We start from the raw sequence: 19,985 nt of genomic DNA, 5'->3' as shown, positions 1-19,985 counted from the left end.
GTGCCTCATTGTAGTTGTTTTGTGTCTCTTGGAAGTTGTTCTGTGTCTCTATGTGGTTGTTTTGTGCCTCATTGTAGTCACTTTGTGTCTCTTTATGGTTATTTTGTGTCTCTTTGGAGTCATTTTGTTTGTCTTTGTGGTTGTTTTGTGCATAACTGTAGTCGCTTATTGTCACTTTGTAGTCGTTTTGTGTCTCTTTGCAGTCGTTTTGTTTTTCTTTGTGGTTGTTTTTGGTAACACCATAGTTGCTTCATGTGTCCGTATATCTGTTTTGTGTTGCTTTGTAGTTGTTTTGTGTCTCTTTTTGGTTGTTTTTTGTCTTTTTATAGTTGTTTTGTCTCTGTGTAGTTCTTTTGTGTCTAGTTATTTTTGTGTCTCTATTATTATTTTTTGTCTCTCTGTAGTTATGTGTCCTTGTAAGCTGTTTTGTGTCTCTTTGTAGTCGTTTTATGTCTCTTTGTGGTCATTTTGTGTCTCTTTGTGGTTGTTTTGTGTCTTATTGTAGTCGTTTTGTCTCGCTTTGTCTTTGTTTCCTGTCTCTTTATGGTTGTTTTGTGTCTCTTTGTCTTCCCTTTGTGTCTCTTTGTGGTTGTTTTGTCTTTTTGTGGTCATTTGACCCCTTTTTGAAGATATTTTGTGTCTTTCTGTAACTCCTTTGCATCTCCTTGTGGTCCTTTTGTGTCTCTGTGGTCATTTTGAGTCTCTTGACGGTGGGTATGTGTGACATTTTGCAATTAACGGCCCTGAGACTTCAGCCCATAGTAGGTCCATTCACAAAACCATCCGTGACTTATAGTCAAAAAATAATGTCATGAGCATTATTCTTATTTTCTGACAGTGTATAAACTAAACAATAAATTGACTATTTGAAAACAAAACTAAAAATAATTATTACTTGCGGCGATAGTATTATTTTTTAACTTTTACAGGTGAGTTTCCTCAAAGTGAGACGGTGGAAAACATGTTGAGGATGACACATTACTTGTTTAAATTGTGCCACAGTGTCAGTGCCAGCTTTTAGACTCCTAAGTTTTAGGTCTGACAGTAATTTAGAAAGCATTGAGCACTACAAGTAAAAGTCTGAGAGAATTTAGATGCAGTCCAGAGACGTGCTCAGAGTCAATAATGTGCTGCTGGCAATGAGTCTCATCATGTCAGTATTTTACAAAAAATACAATGATACCAAACCTTACTGAGGATTCAATCGGCTCACCAAGTCGAAACAATCCAGTAACACCAGGGATGCACTCTGCTGCTTGGACACTGGAAAAATATACTTTTCAATACTGATGAACCTGCGATATCTTTGCTGTCAGTAAGAATTATTCATTAGACCAAAAGAGCATTTTTCAGACCCAAATTTCCTTAACAGGCCATTAAGTGCACATTACACATTGTAGGAGAAAGTCTCTGCTTGTTTCAAATGCAGACAGTACAAGCTCCAGCTATTTCTCCAACCCCAAAGAATGCTGGCTATTAACACATCAGGGAGATTTACAATATCCTGGAAACTGCAACGATCAAAATAAGAAGACCCCTTTTCCGCTACATGGCCACTAAACCAGACCACTGACCTAAACCACCTTTGATCCTTCAAGATCCCCAAGAGCCAGCAAGATGGACAGACCACTTCACATCCCAGTGTGAGCTGTTAGTACCAACTGGATAAATATTCCTCAACCACTGGCCATCATAACTCACTGCTGAGAGCCAGTCACCCACAGAGACGAGCTGGCACATAATTTAATCCCACTGTGAGCTCTGATCTCTACTAAACTGTAGTTTGGATTTCATACAGTGTATTAGTATGTGTGTGTAATATGTGTTTCCCTTACTTAGACCCATATGCCACTACCTTTAAAGCTACTAGCAGCTACTGGCAGTACTGGTCACACTGAATGTCTTGTAATGAAGTCTTGAAGTCATTGTGGTTTTCACACTACATGACTGACCGGTGACAGGGGGTTACACACTACAAGATCTTTCACCAGGAGGAGTATCTAGTGAGTGTGTCAAGATGGGTAAGGTCAAACCACAACCCAGGGTTGGACAGGTGCATATCAAAAATATCAAAGTCAAAAATTAGGCTGATAACTGGTAGAAACACTACATGCAATAGTCCACCTTCCACCTGCTCTTCCTCGCTTACTGTTACTTTCTTACTCTCACTCTCAAACAAATACACGTACACACATCTTGGAAAGCACTGAAGCGCCACTTATCTCTGTCTACAACCCGTGTCTTGCACTCCAATAGGCTGTAGCTCACCGACATGTACGCAGCAGATCCAGATATTTAGCATTCTAGATACAGTATGTGGGAAACATCTGCCGTCTTTGAACAGTTCATACATAGCGCCCGAGCACTGATTTGCGAGTGGTGAACCCACGGCAATTTGACTCTGATCTCTTGTCGGGGAGCTCCAAATACTGTCAGTAGGCAGAAAAATCTGTGCTAAAGTCATGTAGTTTGAACTCAGCATAAGTTAGGAAGTGAGCCACTGACAAAAACCCCTCCCATTTTTGGGAAAACTAATGTCACGTTTGGTACCATTTTGTGCGTTTTACTCTCAAAACACTAAAGCTATTATTAAAAAAAAAAACAAAATGAGAAGTTAAAATGTCATAACTTTGATTTAGGGATGAACAGCATTCAGGAGATGAACTGCCCTGTCTGTGGACAGGAGGGGACTGACTCCACTCTGGGTCAACCCGCCCCTTCTCCTCGCTTCGGAGCTCTCTTTGTTCTTTACTAAAAGTGTCTCTCAGCAGTTTTGTGAATAGGTCTTGGGAAACTTTTTTATGCCATTTAGGAGGAGTCCTGGTAGTAAGATAAGATCCTTTGTGAATACGGCCCAAGATGTCTTATGTTAATTCAAATCCTCATATAAAGTGACTGTGGTATAGGCAAAACTTTACTCATAAAAAACTGTCAGTGCAAGATTTAATAAGTATGTTTATCAGGATCATGAAGATATGAGGTGCTTCAGTGTATGTTGCCTTCTACACAGCAATGACAGAGCTCCTCATCTGGAATAATATCTAGAATCACAAGGCCATTTTTGGATTTCTCAGGCAGGAGGAGTTGCTCTTTGCAGGAGAACAAGCCTGACAGCATTTTTGTTTTACATTGCTTTTTGTGTCAATACATTTTCTCTGGTTCTCAGCTTACTGCTTTCCCGATTGTGTGTGGTATGAAATCGGCCTTGACACTAGACACTCTCCGCATCTTCTTTAGATAATACACACAATATGTTTCTCAGAGGAAAAGCTGCTCTGGTGGCAGAAGTTAAACCTCAGTAAGCAGAGTGAAAAAAAAAAAAGATCAGATTCGAAATCTTCAATTTCTATATGATAATGTTGGTGCCATGAGCATGCTGTTGAAAAACAATCATTGGCAAATTATCATGACGACTATCTCATGGGGTCATGAGAAGTTTGGGTGCTAGAAATAGGCCATAAAATATTAACCTTGTTCGAACATTACCCCACGCTGATATCTGTATTATTAGAGTGTATGTAAATGGCGCTAATCAAAATCCAGCTGCCACACAGATGTTGTCACACAGAGGGTTTTAAAGTTACCCATGGCTAAATTACAAGTGACAAGCTGACATCATAGAAGTTCATTATAAAATGACTTCTGCTACCAAGACATGCTAATCTCCAACAGGTTTAACAGCCCCTGTCATCTTACCCAGGCTGAGTTGGACTGGTTGAGCTGGTTGAGCATCACCACCGAGGTGCAGCCGTAGTCGTACACGAGCCTCCAGAAGTCAGTGGTTGTGCCAGGCAGCGGGTGTGGCGTCACCACGAAGGCAGCAGGCCTGAGGAAGCTGTCGGCGAGCGCTGCGTTGATGTAGTTGCTGCTCTCTCCTTCGGTGGTGACCAGGAAGGCCAGGGAGCGGTCCGGCGGCAGGACGTCCATGCTGCGGTTTTTCTCGCGGTTCCTGGGCATCAGAGAAATGCTGCACTCCTCCACATCCAGGTGAGGAGTCACCGAGTTCAGAGTCTGAGGGAGGAAGTGGAGGTAGAGGAGGAGGAGGACAAGCAAAGTGAGGGAGAAGAGAGTGTGCGGGGAAGATAATTAGAAAGGTTAGCTTGTGTGTTCATATTCAAGATGCAGAGATACAATGAAAGACTGAGAAGAAAGACTGTGATAAGAGGAGACAGACGCAGCGGAACCGAAATGGGATCAAAGAGAGATGGACAGACGCAGTGAAAAATATTCTGCACTCAAACAGCCTGACTGTCAATACTTGACAAGCACAACTATCTCCAATCATCTCCGGGAAACTTTAAAACACATTAATTATCAGTCAAAATCCCCACAAGGCTTAATGGATAAAAACACATTTAGTGCAATCTCATACATTATGAATAAGCATATTATGAAGCAATGGAAATTGAAATGAACTGATTATCTAACTTGCTTCGTATTGTGAATGACTCCCAATTGGTTTAGACAAAATGAATAGAATATTCGAGCTCATAACTGGAATACTGCGCCTAGACTACAAGTCGCAATTATGAGAGGCTGTCTTTTTTGACGACTCATATGAGCGGCACTGAGTGAGGATAAATGTGCTGCATGCGGGAAGGAAAATTCTAATTATTCTGGCCAAAGGTCACCAATCAATAACATCATTATAACTGACATTAACTGGACAAGGCAGTAGCATTACACAGAAGACAAATACATGTTCTTAGTTGCAATCTGAAACTTTTCTGCTGAGCAAAAGGTTTTATATATTTAATGTATACTGATTAGAAAAGCAGCTCCGGCCTCGGTGGCTATCACTTTCATGCTGGCTATCCATTTATATCAAGAAACCAGAGTATTCTCCTCACAAGAGACCGGCAGTGCAAGACACATTATGTTTGAAAGGGCAAATGTCAAAGCTCTCAAGAAGAGGATATACACAGAATCACAGTTGTGTTAAAGAAATCACACAGTTGTTGTGAAAACAGACATAAAGAGAAGTCAAGTAGTGGCATGACATGAAAATAAAATAACAGAATCAGAGTGAAGTCTCCGTCGTTTTATCATTTGTTGTCGACTTTAAAGGTTTTGATTTTCAAGATTTACAGCTTACAGTAATGAAAGCAGAGTAATGAAAGCCTGAACTGCTTCTAGTTCAACACCAAATGCCATTTGCATGGAGAGCTGTTACTGTAAACAGAATAGCACAGTACAGGTGTGTGTTTAGAAATTATAGCTACCGTGCCTACGTGTATCGCTGAAGCCAGCACCATAGCTGATGTGCACATCTTCAAATGCCCCTTTCCCTCCAACACAGAACACATTTCGCTCTGGTTTATTACCCCCACTTTTAACTGTTAAGCCTAGTTCACATTACATGATTTTCACCGCGATTTTGACGTCGCAGAGGATCTTGAGAGCCACCTTGGGTCGGAGGTGAGTCGGCAGATAGTCTGCCACGACGAGTCCTCATGTGTGAACAAGCCTACGAGCTGGATATCTGGCATGCTAGAAAACTGGAGACGTCTGACACGACTGACAAAGAGCGTCAGCCAATGAGAGGCGGGATACGTCCCACGGCAGCACGCAGGAGGACGGTAGAAATGTGAGGAGGACAAGCCGCAGGGTTGCCAGGGTTGCCAACCGTGACTTTGGGCTTGTTTTTTTGTAAAGTTGCTTACAAATATTGGTAGTCGGGTTGCAGTTTTTTGGGCTTGTTTCTAAAGTGGAGTTGCTTATTTGGGCTTGCTCTCTAAAAGTCGCCTTTCTCTATATATATCCGTCACCTCTTTTGGGCTTGTTTCCATAGCCCTGGTTGCTTGTTTCTCTCCCAAGATCTGGCAACACTGAGTCAAGCCGGCAAGCAACAACATCAATGGCAGCTTCCACAGGATCACGGGGAGCGTGTTGTGTTTGGACCCAGGCCCTGGAGGCAGATCTGATTCAGCACTGGGAAGAATATCCATGCCTTTACGATGTGTCGTCTCCAAATTAAAAAACGTAGTTTGGTGACGTCACCGCGTTATCTGGGGCTCTGTCGGCGAGGGCTCGGTGGAGAAATCTTGTGGTGTGCACACACAGGTTGTAACGCAGTTGGCGAGACTCCCGCTGACAGAAAGACACCTCGCCAGGTATGAACACTCAAAAGATTACGATAGTCTCTGTGACGCAAAATCAGGGTGAAAATCGTGTAATGTGAACTAGCCTTTAGGAGCACTTTGACCAAAAACAAATTGGTTTGGAACCCAAAAAGCTGGTTATCAGCTGAAACCAATACATAACAAGAATTCCTCGATAGTCGATACACCCTGTGCTCCAACAATTTTACCCTTAAATGATGATTCTTCATTATCCCTTGAATTTCCAGAGCTGGAAGCCCCCACATACACTCCACATTACTCAGTGGGTCACCCTACTGTATGCCGTAACATCTCAAGAACTCTGTATTGCCCGGTCAACTAGGGCCATGATAAAAAACATCGAAGCTCTTGCTAAGGTTATGGACAAGGTGAGGCAACATTTACCCATATGGCTCAGGTTGGTCATCAGTCTGGTTCACTGTACTGAATATGGCGATATCTTGATCTCGATTACCGTGGTCCTGGTAAAAAACTTGTCGCAACGTGGGCTGCTTTCCTATATCACAACAAGGTTCCAAGAATTGTGAAGAGAACCAGTTCAAGAACCAGAGCTAATTTGGTGGAGCAGAGGTAAAAGTTTGACGACATATGGAAACCACAATATCTGTGATGTGTCGGCTTGGGCTGTTTGAGTTTCCTGATGACAGCAGAGACTGTGTGGAGTGAAAACAACCAACCTTTCCACTGTCACTCTGTAACACAAGTAAATGAAGGATGCTGTGTTTGTGGGGACTGTAATGGTACATGGCAAAAAGGTCTTGCAGTTGTATAGCGCCTTTCTAGTGTTCCAACCACTCAAAGTGCTTTTACACTTGTCGCATTCCTCCATTCACACACACATTCACACACTGGTGGCCCAGGCTACCCTACAAGTTGCCATCTACTACTCAGTAAAACATTCACACACACTCACACACCAGGACAGGTTTAATATCTTCCCCAAGGATCCTTTGACATGCAGCCTGGAGGAGCTGGGGATCAAACCCCGCTGATGTTGCGATTAGTGAACCACCAACTCTGCCTCCTGAACCACAGCTGCCCTGTTAGAGCATTATCCAGAATGATCAGGTACAGAACATCTGTCAAGTGTTGGTGATATTAACCTGAGAAATCTGACACTAGACAATTAATCAAAAGCTGCTCCACAGGCATCAACTCCTGTTAACACCTTATGTCCACTAAAAACCAGCCTCAGACTGGCACTGGAAACAAACTACACGTAGATACATGTTTCCCATTCCCATGGCTTCATCTGGCATTGCGTAATGCTCCCTCCCTGGTGCTCTGATATGTCCTGGTTTTTGCTTTGCAACGACTCAGTGACCGCCCTATCCTCATGTATTACTTTGAGTAACTCATCATAGAAGCATAGAAGCAAAGAAATCTTTGGTCTAACTTTTCACCACCTCTGTAGTGTTTTCTGTAACTGAGCATCCAACCTAGCGTGGAAAATCTGCTTCCTGTTTTGCCCAGTGTGTGCGAATGGTCATGTGATGTACATTTTCAGGCGTGTTGGTATGGACAGAGATTAATAGAGTGCTGCAGGGATAACATTTTTTTTTAATTAACATCACCTTGGTTCCCCCTACAAACAGCCTACAGGATTTTTCCATTAGATTTTGGATACCTGCAGAAAATAAGCTCTGTGGCAAACAAAAGTTTATGATACTTGCACATTTTTTTCAGCAAGATAATCTCCACAAATGAACACCACTTTAATGATTTTTGAGGCAGAACGTTAAGCTATAAACAAATGACACCACCGTTGCATGACTTCAACATCGCTATCACAACAAGGCTGTAAAGCTGCGTTCGTGGTGATGACACTCTGTGGTCTCATTTGGCCACTTGCTAGCAGCCATCCTTTTTCAGACACACAAAGGTTTTACATTTTCAAGTGGCATTTTTATGAACATATCTTATGTTGTAGAGTAAAATGCATGCCCAGGTTTTAGGACTTATTTCAGCACCTCTATGTTCTCAAATAGAGCTCAAATGTTTTAAAATGCCATTTCAAAAGGATAATGTATTAGTCTGGATGTAGCCTAAATCTCACACCCTGGACAGGTCATCAAAATTCAAGTTTTAGCTAGGTGTATCTACCAAACTGGCAACTAAGTGCATGTTGCACACTGTTTGAAGGGTAAAGTAAGATAGCCATGTACTGTAGCTAAACCGAAGCTGTGGAGATGATACCACAAGAACAACTGTTGCTTTATGGTTAGAGCTGTAGGTTAGGGAATGAGTGTGTGTTTTTGTGTATTACCTGAAACTCCTCTCTCAGCTGCGAGGTGTTGCTCTGTGAGTCAACCTTCAGCATCTCCTTATAGGTGAGGGCGAACTCATTGACAGGGATGGCGGTCTCTCCACACAGACAAGCCTCCAGAATGGCATCATGGATGAACACATACTGCTCCTGAGAGACAGACAGCGGGGAAAACATTCACAAATTTACAAAGTCGTGCAAACCCTTCACTGCACTTATGAGCCTCCTAACTGTTAATTGCCCACTTGAAGAACAATGTAAAATTTAATTACTGCTGTTGAATGTTGACTAATAGTCATAACTGTCACACATTCTTCAAATCGCCATGCCCACTCTTAGGCATTGTTCCCGAGCAGAAATGCGCCTATAAATGGGGTAAAAAGTGCAGAAAACACACATCAGAGGAGCAAAAACACTGCCCACACACAATAGTTTAATGCCGTCATGAGCTGTGTGCAATTAACGAGGAAACTAGGAAATTTGTTTTGACATCCAACCAAACAAAAGATCAAAGAAGCGAGGATAAATTCAAAATTACAGGCATAAAACTGTCCCTCTTCCAACTTATTTATCATTTTTAATGTGTTCTGTAATTGCAGAAATATTTATTCAACTGGTAGACGAGCTCTCGCTGAAAGGTGAAGAGAGGAAATTAAAAAGGGGGAGAAATACCATTGTTTTGGTATTTACTGTACCGTCTCCACTTGCAGACTTGTTAATAAGAGAACATTTCTAAACTGTTTTCCAACTTTCACTTTTATTTACTTTGGTAATTAATGGATTTTTCTGGTGTGTTTATTTGAAGATTGGGAGTTCACAATAAGTAGACTTAGTGTGAACTCCCAATCCCAAATAGAATACCTTGCAATTAAACACAATTAAAGCGGATATCTTGAGTTCATACTTGTGTTTAATAAGTATCGACTTGACAGTATTGTCTCACCCTAGTATGACTTATTGTTTTAAAACCATTGGCCTTTTTAAATGAATGCAGAATAACAATTATAATTTCATCCTTCAAAAAATGTGCCTTCACTTACCAGTTGTGGAGAAGCAAGCGACTAAGTATACTTGCGTTTTATGCTACTTTATATTTTTATTGTACATGTCATATGTAAATCGTGTAAACATCAAACTCCACTACATAAATTTGACACTTATAGTCAAATTAATGTATTATAAAATCCTTAAATATGACACTTTGTGTATTAAACTGTGCAAAAATAGTACTAATAGTTCAAATAAGCTCTGCCTAGATCAGCTACAGAATCACCTGACCTCAAAATAGCTCTGAAAATCACACACACCCAAAACTAACATTTTAATTGACTGTTTTAGATTCCACAGGATTTTTATATGTGAAATAATTATGATTTATACAATATTTTGATCTACTTTCATTTTTAAAACTTTTAAACTTGCCCTGTGCCAGAAAACACCCTCGTTCCAGGCGAGAATTCACAACTTCAGACAGTTAAAAAATGTGTTAAAATCCTTCAAAACCTAAAACTAACAGTACGTACCGATAACACTGGTGTAAAAATATGCTGCTATAATCATCTTTTTTATTTTTGGATTTTTTTAAGATTATTTTTTGGCTTTTTTATGCCTTTATTGGACAGGGCAGTGAGAGGGGATGACATGCAGCAAAGGGGCTGGAATTGATGTCAACGATGCTGCCTTCACACATGGGACGCCAGCTCCACCCACTGAGCTATCATCTTTTATAAAATATAGAGTTTTGTGAAAATGTTGGCCCTTTAGTCGATTTTTGTCAACTCTGAGGAGTAAGCTGTATCACAAGGCCTCCTGTCTCACTGCCTGGTAATGCTGCTTTAGTGCTGGTTTGCTTTCTATTCATGATGAATTCATGAAACCATAACATGTCAACTCCATAGCCTCTCTAAATCAAAACTAAATAAGAATTTCGATTTAAAAATGTTTATTTCAATCAGCATTAAGAGGAAATCTTGGCAGTTTTAAAAAATAAAGTGGCTACTCAGTACAACTGATGTGAAAGTAATAAATATATAACTTTTGTGTCAACTCCACAGGACGTCAACTCAGTCAGATCTCACCTCTGACATCCATTATGTCGGCTATTCAAGAAAAAAATTAAATCACTGGGAGGTTGGCCCATTACAGGGTTTAACAGTCACGGCTTTGAACTTTTAAATACATTTTCCCAGCATCAAGAGTGAGCCTTGTGATGTATATGCTTTCTATATTACTGGTCACCTGTTCATCTATAATGTGCATGTATGTGTTCATTATACATGGTCCCTATCAAATAAACTTGGAAATAAATAAAAGTACTGGACTTAGAGTTGTCAGGTGGTCAGGGATCTCTTTTGGATAGCCAACGGTCAGTCAGAACAAATGTAATTTAGCTTGTTACGCTGGGCCTTAGTGCAACAGCACCTCCCCCCACCCTCCACCTCCCTAAAAAAAATAAAAATAAAATAAAATAAATGAAAAAATAAAATAATGCTGCTTCAAAGGAATACTTCACCTGTAAAATGACCTTTTGTATATCAATCACTCTCGCGTGTGTTACCTTAAATAGGTGAAGAAAACTTTGCTTTTCTTGCATGCCTCCACTGTGAATGGAGAATCCAAAAAGGCGAACATTCTTCATCCTTTACACACTGCTCATGCAGCCTAATAAAAGTCCCATTTATCCAGCACATGCATTTTTACTAAAACATTATTATACATTATTATTATTAAAACACATCAGTACAAATAGCCTCATGCCTGGGCACATACATGCATTTGAACTCTGCTTAAGTGGGGCACAGGCACGCTCAGGGTACGATACTCGTAGACAGAAGTGCTTTACACTGTGACGTTTTAGTGAAAATGCATTTGTTCGGGAGGCACAGAGCATATAACTGGATAATGAGACTTTGATTTTGCTGCACATGTTCTGTGAAAGTGTTTGTAAAAAGATGTTTTGATGTAGCTTTGTTGTTGCCATCTTCAGTTCCTTAGAAAAGTTCTCCTTTTTTGGATCCTCCGTTCACCGTGGAGGCATGTGAGAAAAACGTTTTCTCTACAATTCAAGCTAACACATAGAAAGTAATCAATATACAAATGAAAATTTTTGGGGAATCTTGCTGTTAATATTTATACTTCAACTTATGAATTTTGGATGTAGAAGTTTAACTGATGGCTGTCTAAGAGGCTTTTCCAATCTGAAAACATTTTAATTCCAGTGCAAACACGCATAACAAATAATAATACATAAGCAACGTAAAATAGGAGCTACATTGTGAAGATCAACCTATGAGCTGCTGGTTAACAGTGTCAGCCTCTCTGACCACGTTCCTGTCCTCCCACTCACCTCAGTCTGGATCATGTTGATGCGTCGGGAGCACAGAGTCTTGACACAGTTGTAGATGTCCACCACTCCTTCACACTCAGCCATATCCAGCATGACATCCAGCACAATGTAGCAGCCGGTCCTGCCTGCCCCCATACTGGTGCAGAGGAGAGAGCAGACGGATCGACAAGCCTGAATATACCACTGAAATGAAAAGGTCTCGGCAGGGAGCCCTTAGTAATGATCAAGATACTCCGTCCAGATTGAAGTATAATAAAGGGCTTTGTTCTGGAGAGAAAGAAAGGGAATACAGTGACTATTATTTTCTGGCATCACAAAAAATCCAAGTTAGGTTTGAAAGAGAAAAACCTTTTAGTTGGAGAGTACGAAGACATTTAAAAACGCCCTATGTACTGGCCTGTGCCTTCAGTGTCTTGGTCTACTGTTAACACTGTGATAATGGCGCGTGTGGGAGTTAGTGAATGCCTCAGCTGTCTCTAAAACTCAGTTACTTTAAGCTCATCAGAGTTAAAAACCGGGATGCTTTTTGCCTCATGTGTCCTCATACAGCAGCGTTAACTGTTTAATTTTCACTGAACAGAGAAAGATCACCCTGCAGTGCATCAGTATTGTTAAATGAGCACATCATTTTTTAAAAGATGTATCAAAGGATTTGTGTGAGCTGGAGTTTAAGCCCACGGTCAGAGAGCTGGTGTACAGTGGCTCTCAAATAAAAACAGAGATCAGCGATGAATCTCTGACTCTTTGTGAAAACATTTAGTGTCCCGATGATTATTGCTCGTGTTCATTTTGCTCATGCTGCTTATAACACTGATGTTTTTGACAGGCGTCTCTGTGCAGCACCATATTAATATGCTGGGTTGACTTGGTGGCACGTCATGCACAATGCCACCCAGCTAAAAAAGGAATAATGCACAAATAATAATAAATAAAGCAGGAGACTGAAGAGCTGTGAGAAATCTGTTGTTGTTTTCATTAGATATAAGAACACTTTAGCAAAATGAAATGTGAATTAGGGCCGGAACACATGGCGCATCTTTCACCTGCCTGGGAAACACAAGGTTGGATGCTAAGTGCTACTCGTGTGCCTACTCTGCTCCAGCGGACGCAGGTTGAGTCCATGGTTGCTAAACGACTATAACCAGTTCCGTATCATTGGCCTTCTAAACAGACATCCTCTGAGCTGATCCTGCCATTGTTTCTTAAATATTGTCCCGGGGACAGATGTAAGACATACACTCATTGGCCACTTTATTAGGTACACCTGTTCAACTGCTTGTTAACATGAATAGCTAATCAGCCAATCATGTGGCAGCAGCTCAATGCATTTAGGCATGTTGACATGGTGAAGACGACCTGCTGGAGTTCAAACGGAGCATCAGAATGGGGAAGAAAGGTGATTTAAGTGACTTTGACGGTGGCATGGTTGTTGAAGCCAGGCGGGCTGGTCTAAGTATTTACTGGGATTTTCACACACAACCATCTCTAGGATTTACAGAGGATGGTCCCAAAAAGAGAAAATATCCAGTGAGCCACAATGCCTTGTTGATGCCAGAGGTCAGAGGAGAATGGCCCGACTGGTTCAAGATGATAGAAAGGCAACAGGAAGTCAAATAACCACTGGTTACAACCAAGGTCTGCAGAAGACCATCTCTGAAGCAACAGCACCTTGTCCAACCTTGAAGCAGATGGGCTACAGCAGCAGAAGACCACACCAGGTGCCACTCCTGTCAGCTAACAACAGGAAACTGAGGCTACAGTTCACACAGGCTCACCAAAACTGGACAATAGAAGATTGGAAAAACGTTGCCTGGTCTGATGAGTCTGGATTTCTGCTGCCACATTCAGATGGTAGGGTCAGAATTTGGCATCATGGATCCATCCTGCCTTCTATCAATGGTTCAGGCTGCTGCTGGTGGTGTAATGGTGTGGGGGAGATTTTCTTAGTACCAACTGAGCATGGTTTAAACACCACAGCCTACCTGAGTATTGTTGCTGACCGTGTCCATCCCTTTATGACCACAGTGTACCCATCTTCTGATGGCTACTTCCAGCAGGATAACGCACCATGCCCCAAACTCAAATCATCTCAAACTGGTTTCTTGAACATGACAATGAGTTCACTGTACTCCAATGGCCTCCACAGTCACCAGATCTCAGTCCAATAGAGCACCTTTGGGATGTGGTGGAACGGGAGATTCTCATCATGGATGTGCAGTTGATAAATCTGCAGCAACTGTGTGATGTCATCATGTCAATATGGACAAAAATCTCTGAGGAATGTTCCCAGCACCTTGTTGAATCTATGACACCAAGAATTAAAAAGGGGGTCCAACCTGGTACTAACAAGGTGTACCTAATAAAGTGGTGAGTGTCCTTTCACATGATGTGCAGTGTGCGCTGCAGTGTTCCCAAAGTTTAGAAGAAGCACTAGGCACTCAGGATGCACTTGAGCGTGCCCTCCACATGTCTACATTGAAAATAATGGATTTAAAGGTGCAAAAACGCACCGTGTGTAAAGGCCCTAAGGTGCTTTAACATGTAACCTGTTGGGGCGTCGGTGGCTTAGTGATAGAGCAGGCGCCCCATGTACAAGGCTGTTGCCGCAGCGGCCCGGGTTCGACTCCAGCCTGTGGCCCTTTGCTGCATGTCACTCCCTCTCTCTCTCCCCCTTTCACGCTCGTCTGTCCTGTTAAATAAAGGCTAAAAATGCCCAGAAAAAATCTTTAAAAAAAAAAACATGTAACCTGTTTGGCTCAGGTGAAAGAACTCGATTTGCTTTGTTTAGGCTGGTGTACAAGCTGTCAACTCTGGTTAACAACCACCGTAGGACCACCTGAAGAGGTGCGTCTCTACAGTGCGAATCAGTGGATGAGTTGGAAAACTGGTTTCTTTTCACAAGGAAAAACAATCACACAATCCAAAGTGCGTCATAGCATTTCATTGCTGATGTGTTTTCTTCTTTTTTAAACGACTGAATCAGAGAGCTGTCACACACGTAGTTTGGTTAATTTGGTCTGGACCATGGGTCAAATTGTTGCCTTTTCTTCCTCAGTGCGCTTCGTATTCACACCGATTTTTTACAAACAAACCAAGAGCTGTAAACATGACATTAAATCGACTGACAGGTAACTCATTGATATGACAGCTTCACTGTCATCCTGCATCATCAACATTACGCACAGGGACATCATATTCCCTTGACTGACAGCAGGTCACGCTGCACTTTAATATGAGTGTTATTAGTATTATTAGACTGCAAATCAAATGCAAGGTAATAACGATAAACAGGTAGAGACAGCAGGAGGAAGAGGCGTCTTGTACAGCGGTACTGCAGAGGGGTATTATTTTGGGATCACTGTGTCATGCTCTTTTTCATGGACTTAATGAACTGTCAGAGTACACAGAGTGGGATACAAGCACAACTCAGTGCAGTCGAAACTAATCTTCACTTTCTGATTTATCAGGAAAGTCCTTGTGCATAGGTTACCATGGCTACCAAATGATTTCCATGCAGGCTACATCGCTTGTACAGATGACTTACTACACTATACCATAGCTTCCTGAACAGGTCACAGTCAGCAGAGGGATCTAATGGCTCGGCTTTCTGCAAAAATCACATTAAATCACACACAAATGAGACCAAGATGCTCCTTTTCAAACTGTCTAGGTCAGGTTGTTCGGCCCGTAGTTTTCACAGTAGCCAAAGCTAACTGTACCAAACGGCCACCAGAGGTTGTTTGACCCAAACCAAACAGGTTACATGTGACAGAGAAAAAGATTGGCATGGATCAAGGACCACCTCTGGACTTCAACGAGGGGCACTGCGTTTGTTTAAACCCCTCGTTTCTTCTGTTCTATATTTCGTCTTTTGGGCTTTCTGGTGGGGTGGATGGCAGTATGTGTGCTTTGTCTACAGTAGAAGAAGAAGGAGGTAGTATTTGCCAAGGTGTATCAGAAAACCATGTCTCTATCTCCTACGTGACAAATTTTCCAGCATAACTAAACAAATTTTCTTTACATTCCCCCCCCCCTTATTTCTGGTGTTTTAAATGCAAAAGCGTGAAGGTATACTATGCAGAATTGTCCGGAAAAACAATGTATAGACTCATACAAAAGTAATTCAAAGTATCCCTTTTTGTTACCCCCCCCCCCAAAATGTGTAACTGCGTATCTCCTTAAAATGCAGACTTTACATGTGACAGCCAGTGAGTGTAGCTGAGGCTAGACAGCTTGCAAATGTTTATTTGCTTGCTTGTTTTTACCTGGGGTGTTGTGTTGCCTGGGACTCGTATTTTCCTATCAGTCTGGAGGATGGAGAGTCAATCAGGGAGCAACATTTTTCCACCACCGATCCAGCCAGGTTCATTAGCTCTCTGTAGCCTGCAGCTGTCCACGATTAAAACCCAGTTCTAGTTGTTCAGCCAGTGTAGCGCTACAGCCAATGTCTGTGGCCGAGGAGGGCTCACCCTTATGGGGTATATATCCACGCGCTTGTTCTGCTGTTGGTCACTGTGGGTGTTTCAGGAGGTTTCAGGACATGTTTTTCACAGTGGAAAGAGTCTTGATACCACTTCCTGCAGCATTAGTGTTTCTTCCGACAAACTAGCTTTCTGCTCTGTGAGGAGCCTGCAAAGCGCTACGAATACAAAAATGAATCCAATGATGACACTATTTGGTTCAGTTCAATCAAACACAAAATCATTTGCCCCCTGAGTGCGGTTCATTTGGGCAGGTGTGAACACAGCAATCACACTCATGTGCACCAAATCAACCAGACCGAGCCCTTCTTGAAGAGGTGGTCTCAGTCCGGTTACAAATGAACTCTGGTGCGGTTGGTTTGTGGTGAGAAGGTGTTCTGACCTGGATGTGAACCAACTGCAGTCACATGACACATTGTTTGGGTTAAACATGAGCACGTTACAGTCCTGGAGGATTATTAATGTGCACCTCCTCCTGTACTGCCTTAATATGCACATTCAGCACATCCAATGCATCAAAACATTGTTTTCTAGTTGGAGCCGCGCCTCGTTTTCAAACTGTATGGTTTGACTAAAATGAACAATGACAGCAATATAGTCCACGATGAGCAGCGCTAAAATCAACCTGCGTAGTTGTCCCTCCATTGTGACATTAGAAAGTGTCACATTTATCTTGCAAGTGTACTCTTCTTCAATGTTTGCTTTACTTCCTGGATTTTTCCCACATGGAAATTCTGTCCAATCAAGAGCAGCTTTCTCTCACAAGGTATTTGATCTGGTCCGCTTGTAAATGCTGTCGTGAGAACATGAACCAACTCTAGGCAATTATACAACTTTGTCACAAATTTAGTCCCTGATTCAGGACTCTGAGACCCTGCCCTCTGCCTCTATTTTCTTATTTCCTACTTATTTTCGTCTTATTTTGTTCCTGGACTCAGTGAGCAGGTGAGGTTAGGACTTTATAGAAGAGGTAGCATCCAGGTGCCACATCATAAGCAGCAGGCATTCAAGAGGACGCTACAAAAATCGTGGCCATAGCACGGAAAAAACACAAATATAGTGAATGAGACTGATTCTTGCGTCAGCTTTCATTTTCACTTTTGCCGGTGATCTTGTCTACAAAAACTATACTGCACAGTAGACCTATAAAATGCACATATTGACAGGTAGATGGAACTCTCTTGTAAACAATGTCCTACAGAGAATGAAAAGTCCTTCAATGATAAAGGCAGACACTATCTCCAAAAATCCCACTGCCTGCATCTTCGTGAATTCCTTGCTGGTTATGTGTGAAACACAACATTCTGTTGGACAGTCTTATTTCATTTTGTGTATTTGTTTTTGTCACTATAGTGCTCTCCACCTACACACACACAACACCGAGACGCTCAAATTTATTTTGGGAAATGTAGAAAAACAAACTGGAGTTGACATTAACAGGGTAAATTAAGTGTGTTATGTTGTTACGTTATTAACGAGAAGAAGAACACCCGAGGCTGGAGTTATTTTAAACTCCTACTATATCATACATCTGTTAGGTGTTAACGTCATTATCAGGATGGGGGAGCGATGAGTTACCTGCAGTGGACCACCACAGGCCCAGCGTCAGGAGGTGTCGAGGCCTTGACCCGGCGCAGGAAAGCCAGCAGGCCGGTAGCGTGGTACGGCACCCCATGCTCGGGCCAGGAGGTGAAGTGGAACTGGCACACCTCATGTTTGGCAGGATAACCTCTCTAGAAGAAACAATCAGGCGCATGTAATGAGATGCTATTATTGTAAGAGCGGAAATATTTAGAGGAGTTCACGAATAGAAACCAATTACACAAAACCTGAAGCTAAATGAGAAACGTATTGGTGCATATATATATATATGACACAGAAGCTGCACACAGAGAGCTGAGATAAAAATAATGTGAGAGTATGACTCACCCTCTCCATGGCGAAGGTGCGCACAGTGTACTCCGCCAGTGTTTCTGTCTTCAATAGTGTTATCTTAATGTCACCGTAGAGCTCAGTGTCATCAGGCCAATACTTACAGCACTTCATCTGGACAAACAACAAACAAAGTTCACAGAGGTTCACACACACACATACACCTGATTCATCTCGGCACTAGACAACAAACATTCACGCCACTAGGCACTACGATTTCTACAAGCAGACAAATTGCGATGCTGTAATCCTTCTATAACCTTTGCTGAATATTTGCTCCAATCATCTCCGCCATCAGACCTGACATATTAAAGAGTTGACACACTGAGGTTTGATGAGATATTTCTTTATCTGATTTCCAGGGGCATTTCCCACTCTTGAAACAGAACTTAGTGTCCGTGCAGGTGCTATTTTTCTCCCTCTGTGCCCTCCAAACCTCCGCTTTTAAGTTTTTTAAGCGATTGGCTATTTTATATTTCCGTTGATGCAGTTTTTTTCTGTGGCGTCGACATTTTCTTCTCCTGCTGCTTGCGTGGTGTCAACATTTTCTACCGCTCCAGGCCGTGGACTCATTTTCTGATCCAAAAAATGCAATATTTCTCCCACCTACAAAGCCCGGGAAGACTCTTGCACCATCCCCTATGGGGGACGTTAGTTGCACTGCCATGTGAAATGATGAAAGGCTAAAAGGGCACTCTTGATTTTTTGGGGTATTCTTGTCATTCTTTTTTTTCCCTTACATTTCCTATTTTCAACTTCTCCCTGAGTCTCTGCTGATTTGTGACTGACACTGGCTGACACTCATTTACCCGCCTTGTTTTTCTGTTATTTCTACAGATGTTTCCTAGCAACCAATTCATACATCACTAAAATCTCTGATAGCTGAGAAACATCTTAAGTTTTAATGGTGCATCTTATTTAAAAATTTAACTCTAGCGGTCACTTATTTACAGGACTGTACAGGATAAATTGTGATTTACAAACAGCTGGTGCGGCCCTATGGAAAGCCATAAAGGACATATAAAGGTACAACTGTATCTTGAGTTTGCACAGGGTTTCCTCACATTTTTACCAACAGAGTTTTAGAAACTTCCCACTTTCCCATGATATTCTACCCTTTTTCTACCCATTACTTTATTTAAGATGTTTAAAATGGGTATGCCTACATGTGATGCAGCCATTATTATATTCCTGGCCCCTAAACGTTGAGGCCAGAGCCATTTTTGTTGACAAAAAAACAAAGATCCTATTGATATCAATGCAATTTGACTCACGTTTGGATTATAATCCTGACATGTTTGTGTGCATTTATTTCTTGTTAAATAAATGTTTGTTCTAGAGACATGTCCACTAATTATTTTGCAACCTTGCATGAACCTGAGCCTTAAAAAACTTTAGGTTGCTGTCCTGTCACACTGTCAAAGTGGATCAGTAATGCAACACAGTGGCTGGATATTACATATATACCTGCCTGGGTCATGAAAGGCTGTAAATAAACAGCTTGTTAATGTCAAACTGTTCGATACACAGGATGAGATTTATTTGGATATGAGGGTCTGATGCTGCTGTGCTATACAACGGTAACATTACTACAGCAGCCTGACACTCAAGCTAACATTAGCTATCTATCAGTAGTAACTGTCACAGCATCATTTAAAGCTTTACCACAATTAATATTTATTTATCTTATATATATATATATATATATATATATATATATATATATATATATATACAGTACAGGCCAAAAGTTTGGACACACCTTCTCATTCAATGCATTTTCTTTATTTTCATGACTATTTACATTGTAGATTCTCACTGAAGGCATCAAAACTATG

The 19,985-nt window shown here is 41.6% G+C and overlaps 1 protein-coding gene across 5 annotated transcripts in view; it reads right to left on the bottom strand.

Moving 5' to 3' along the window:
* ptprua (protein tyrosine phosphatase receptor type Ua) overlaps nt 1-19,985 on the bottom strand; it is a 281,709-nt gene that overhangs the window by 15,990 nt on the left and 245,734 nt on the right. For all 5 annotated transcript variants that reach the window (XM_033636998.2, XM_033636995.2, XM_078175484.1 and 2 more), the window contains 5 exons: nt 18,145-18,261; nt 17,794-17,948; nt 11,735-11,870; nt 8,389-8,538; nt 3,697-4,011 (listed from right to left, as the gene is read on the bottom strand). In XM_033636998.2, coding sequence (XP_033492889.1) covers nt 3,697-4,011; nt 8,389-8,538; nt 11,735-11,870; nt 17,794-17,948; nt 18,145-18,261 — 873 coding nt within the window. The remainder of the gene's footprint in view (nt 1-3,696; nt 4,012-8,388; nt 8,539-11,734; nt 11,871-17,793; nt 17,949-18,144; nt 18,262-19,985) is intronic.

This window comes from Epinephelus lanceolatus, chromosome 16 (genome assembly GCF_041903045.1).
Source record: "Epinephelus lanceolatus isolate andai-2023 chromosome 16, ASM4190304v1, whole genome shotgun sequence".
NCBI classification, from domain to species: Eukaryota; Metazoa; Chordata; class Actinopteri; order Perciformes; family Serranidae; genus Epinephelus; species Epinephelus lanceolatus.
Note: the sequence above shows the minus strand (reverse complement) of the source record. Positions and strands in the feature narration are given on the sequence as shown.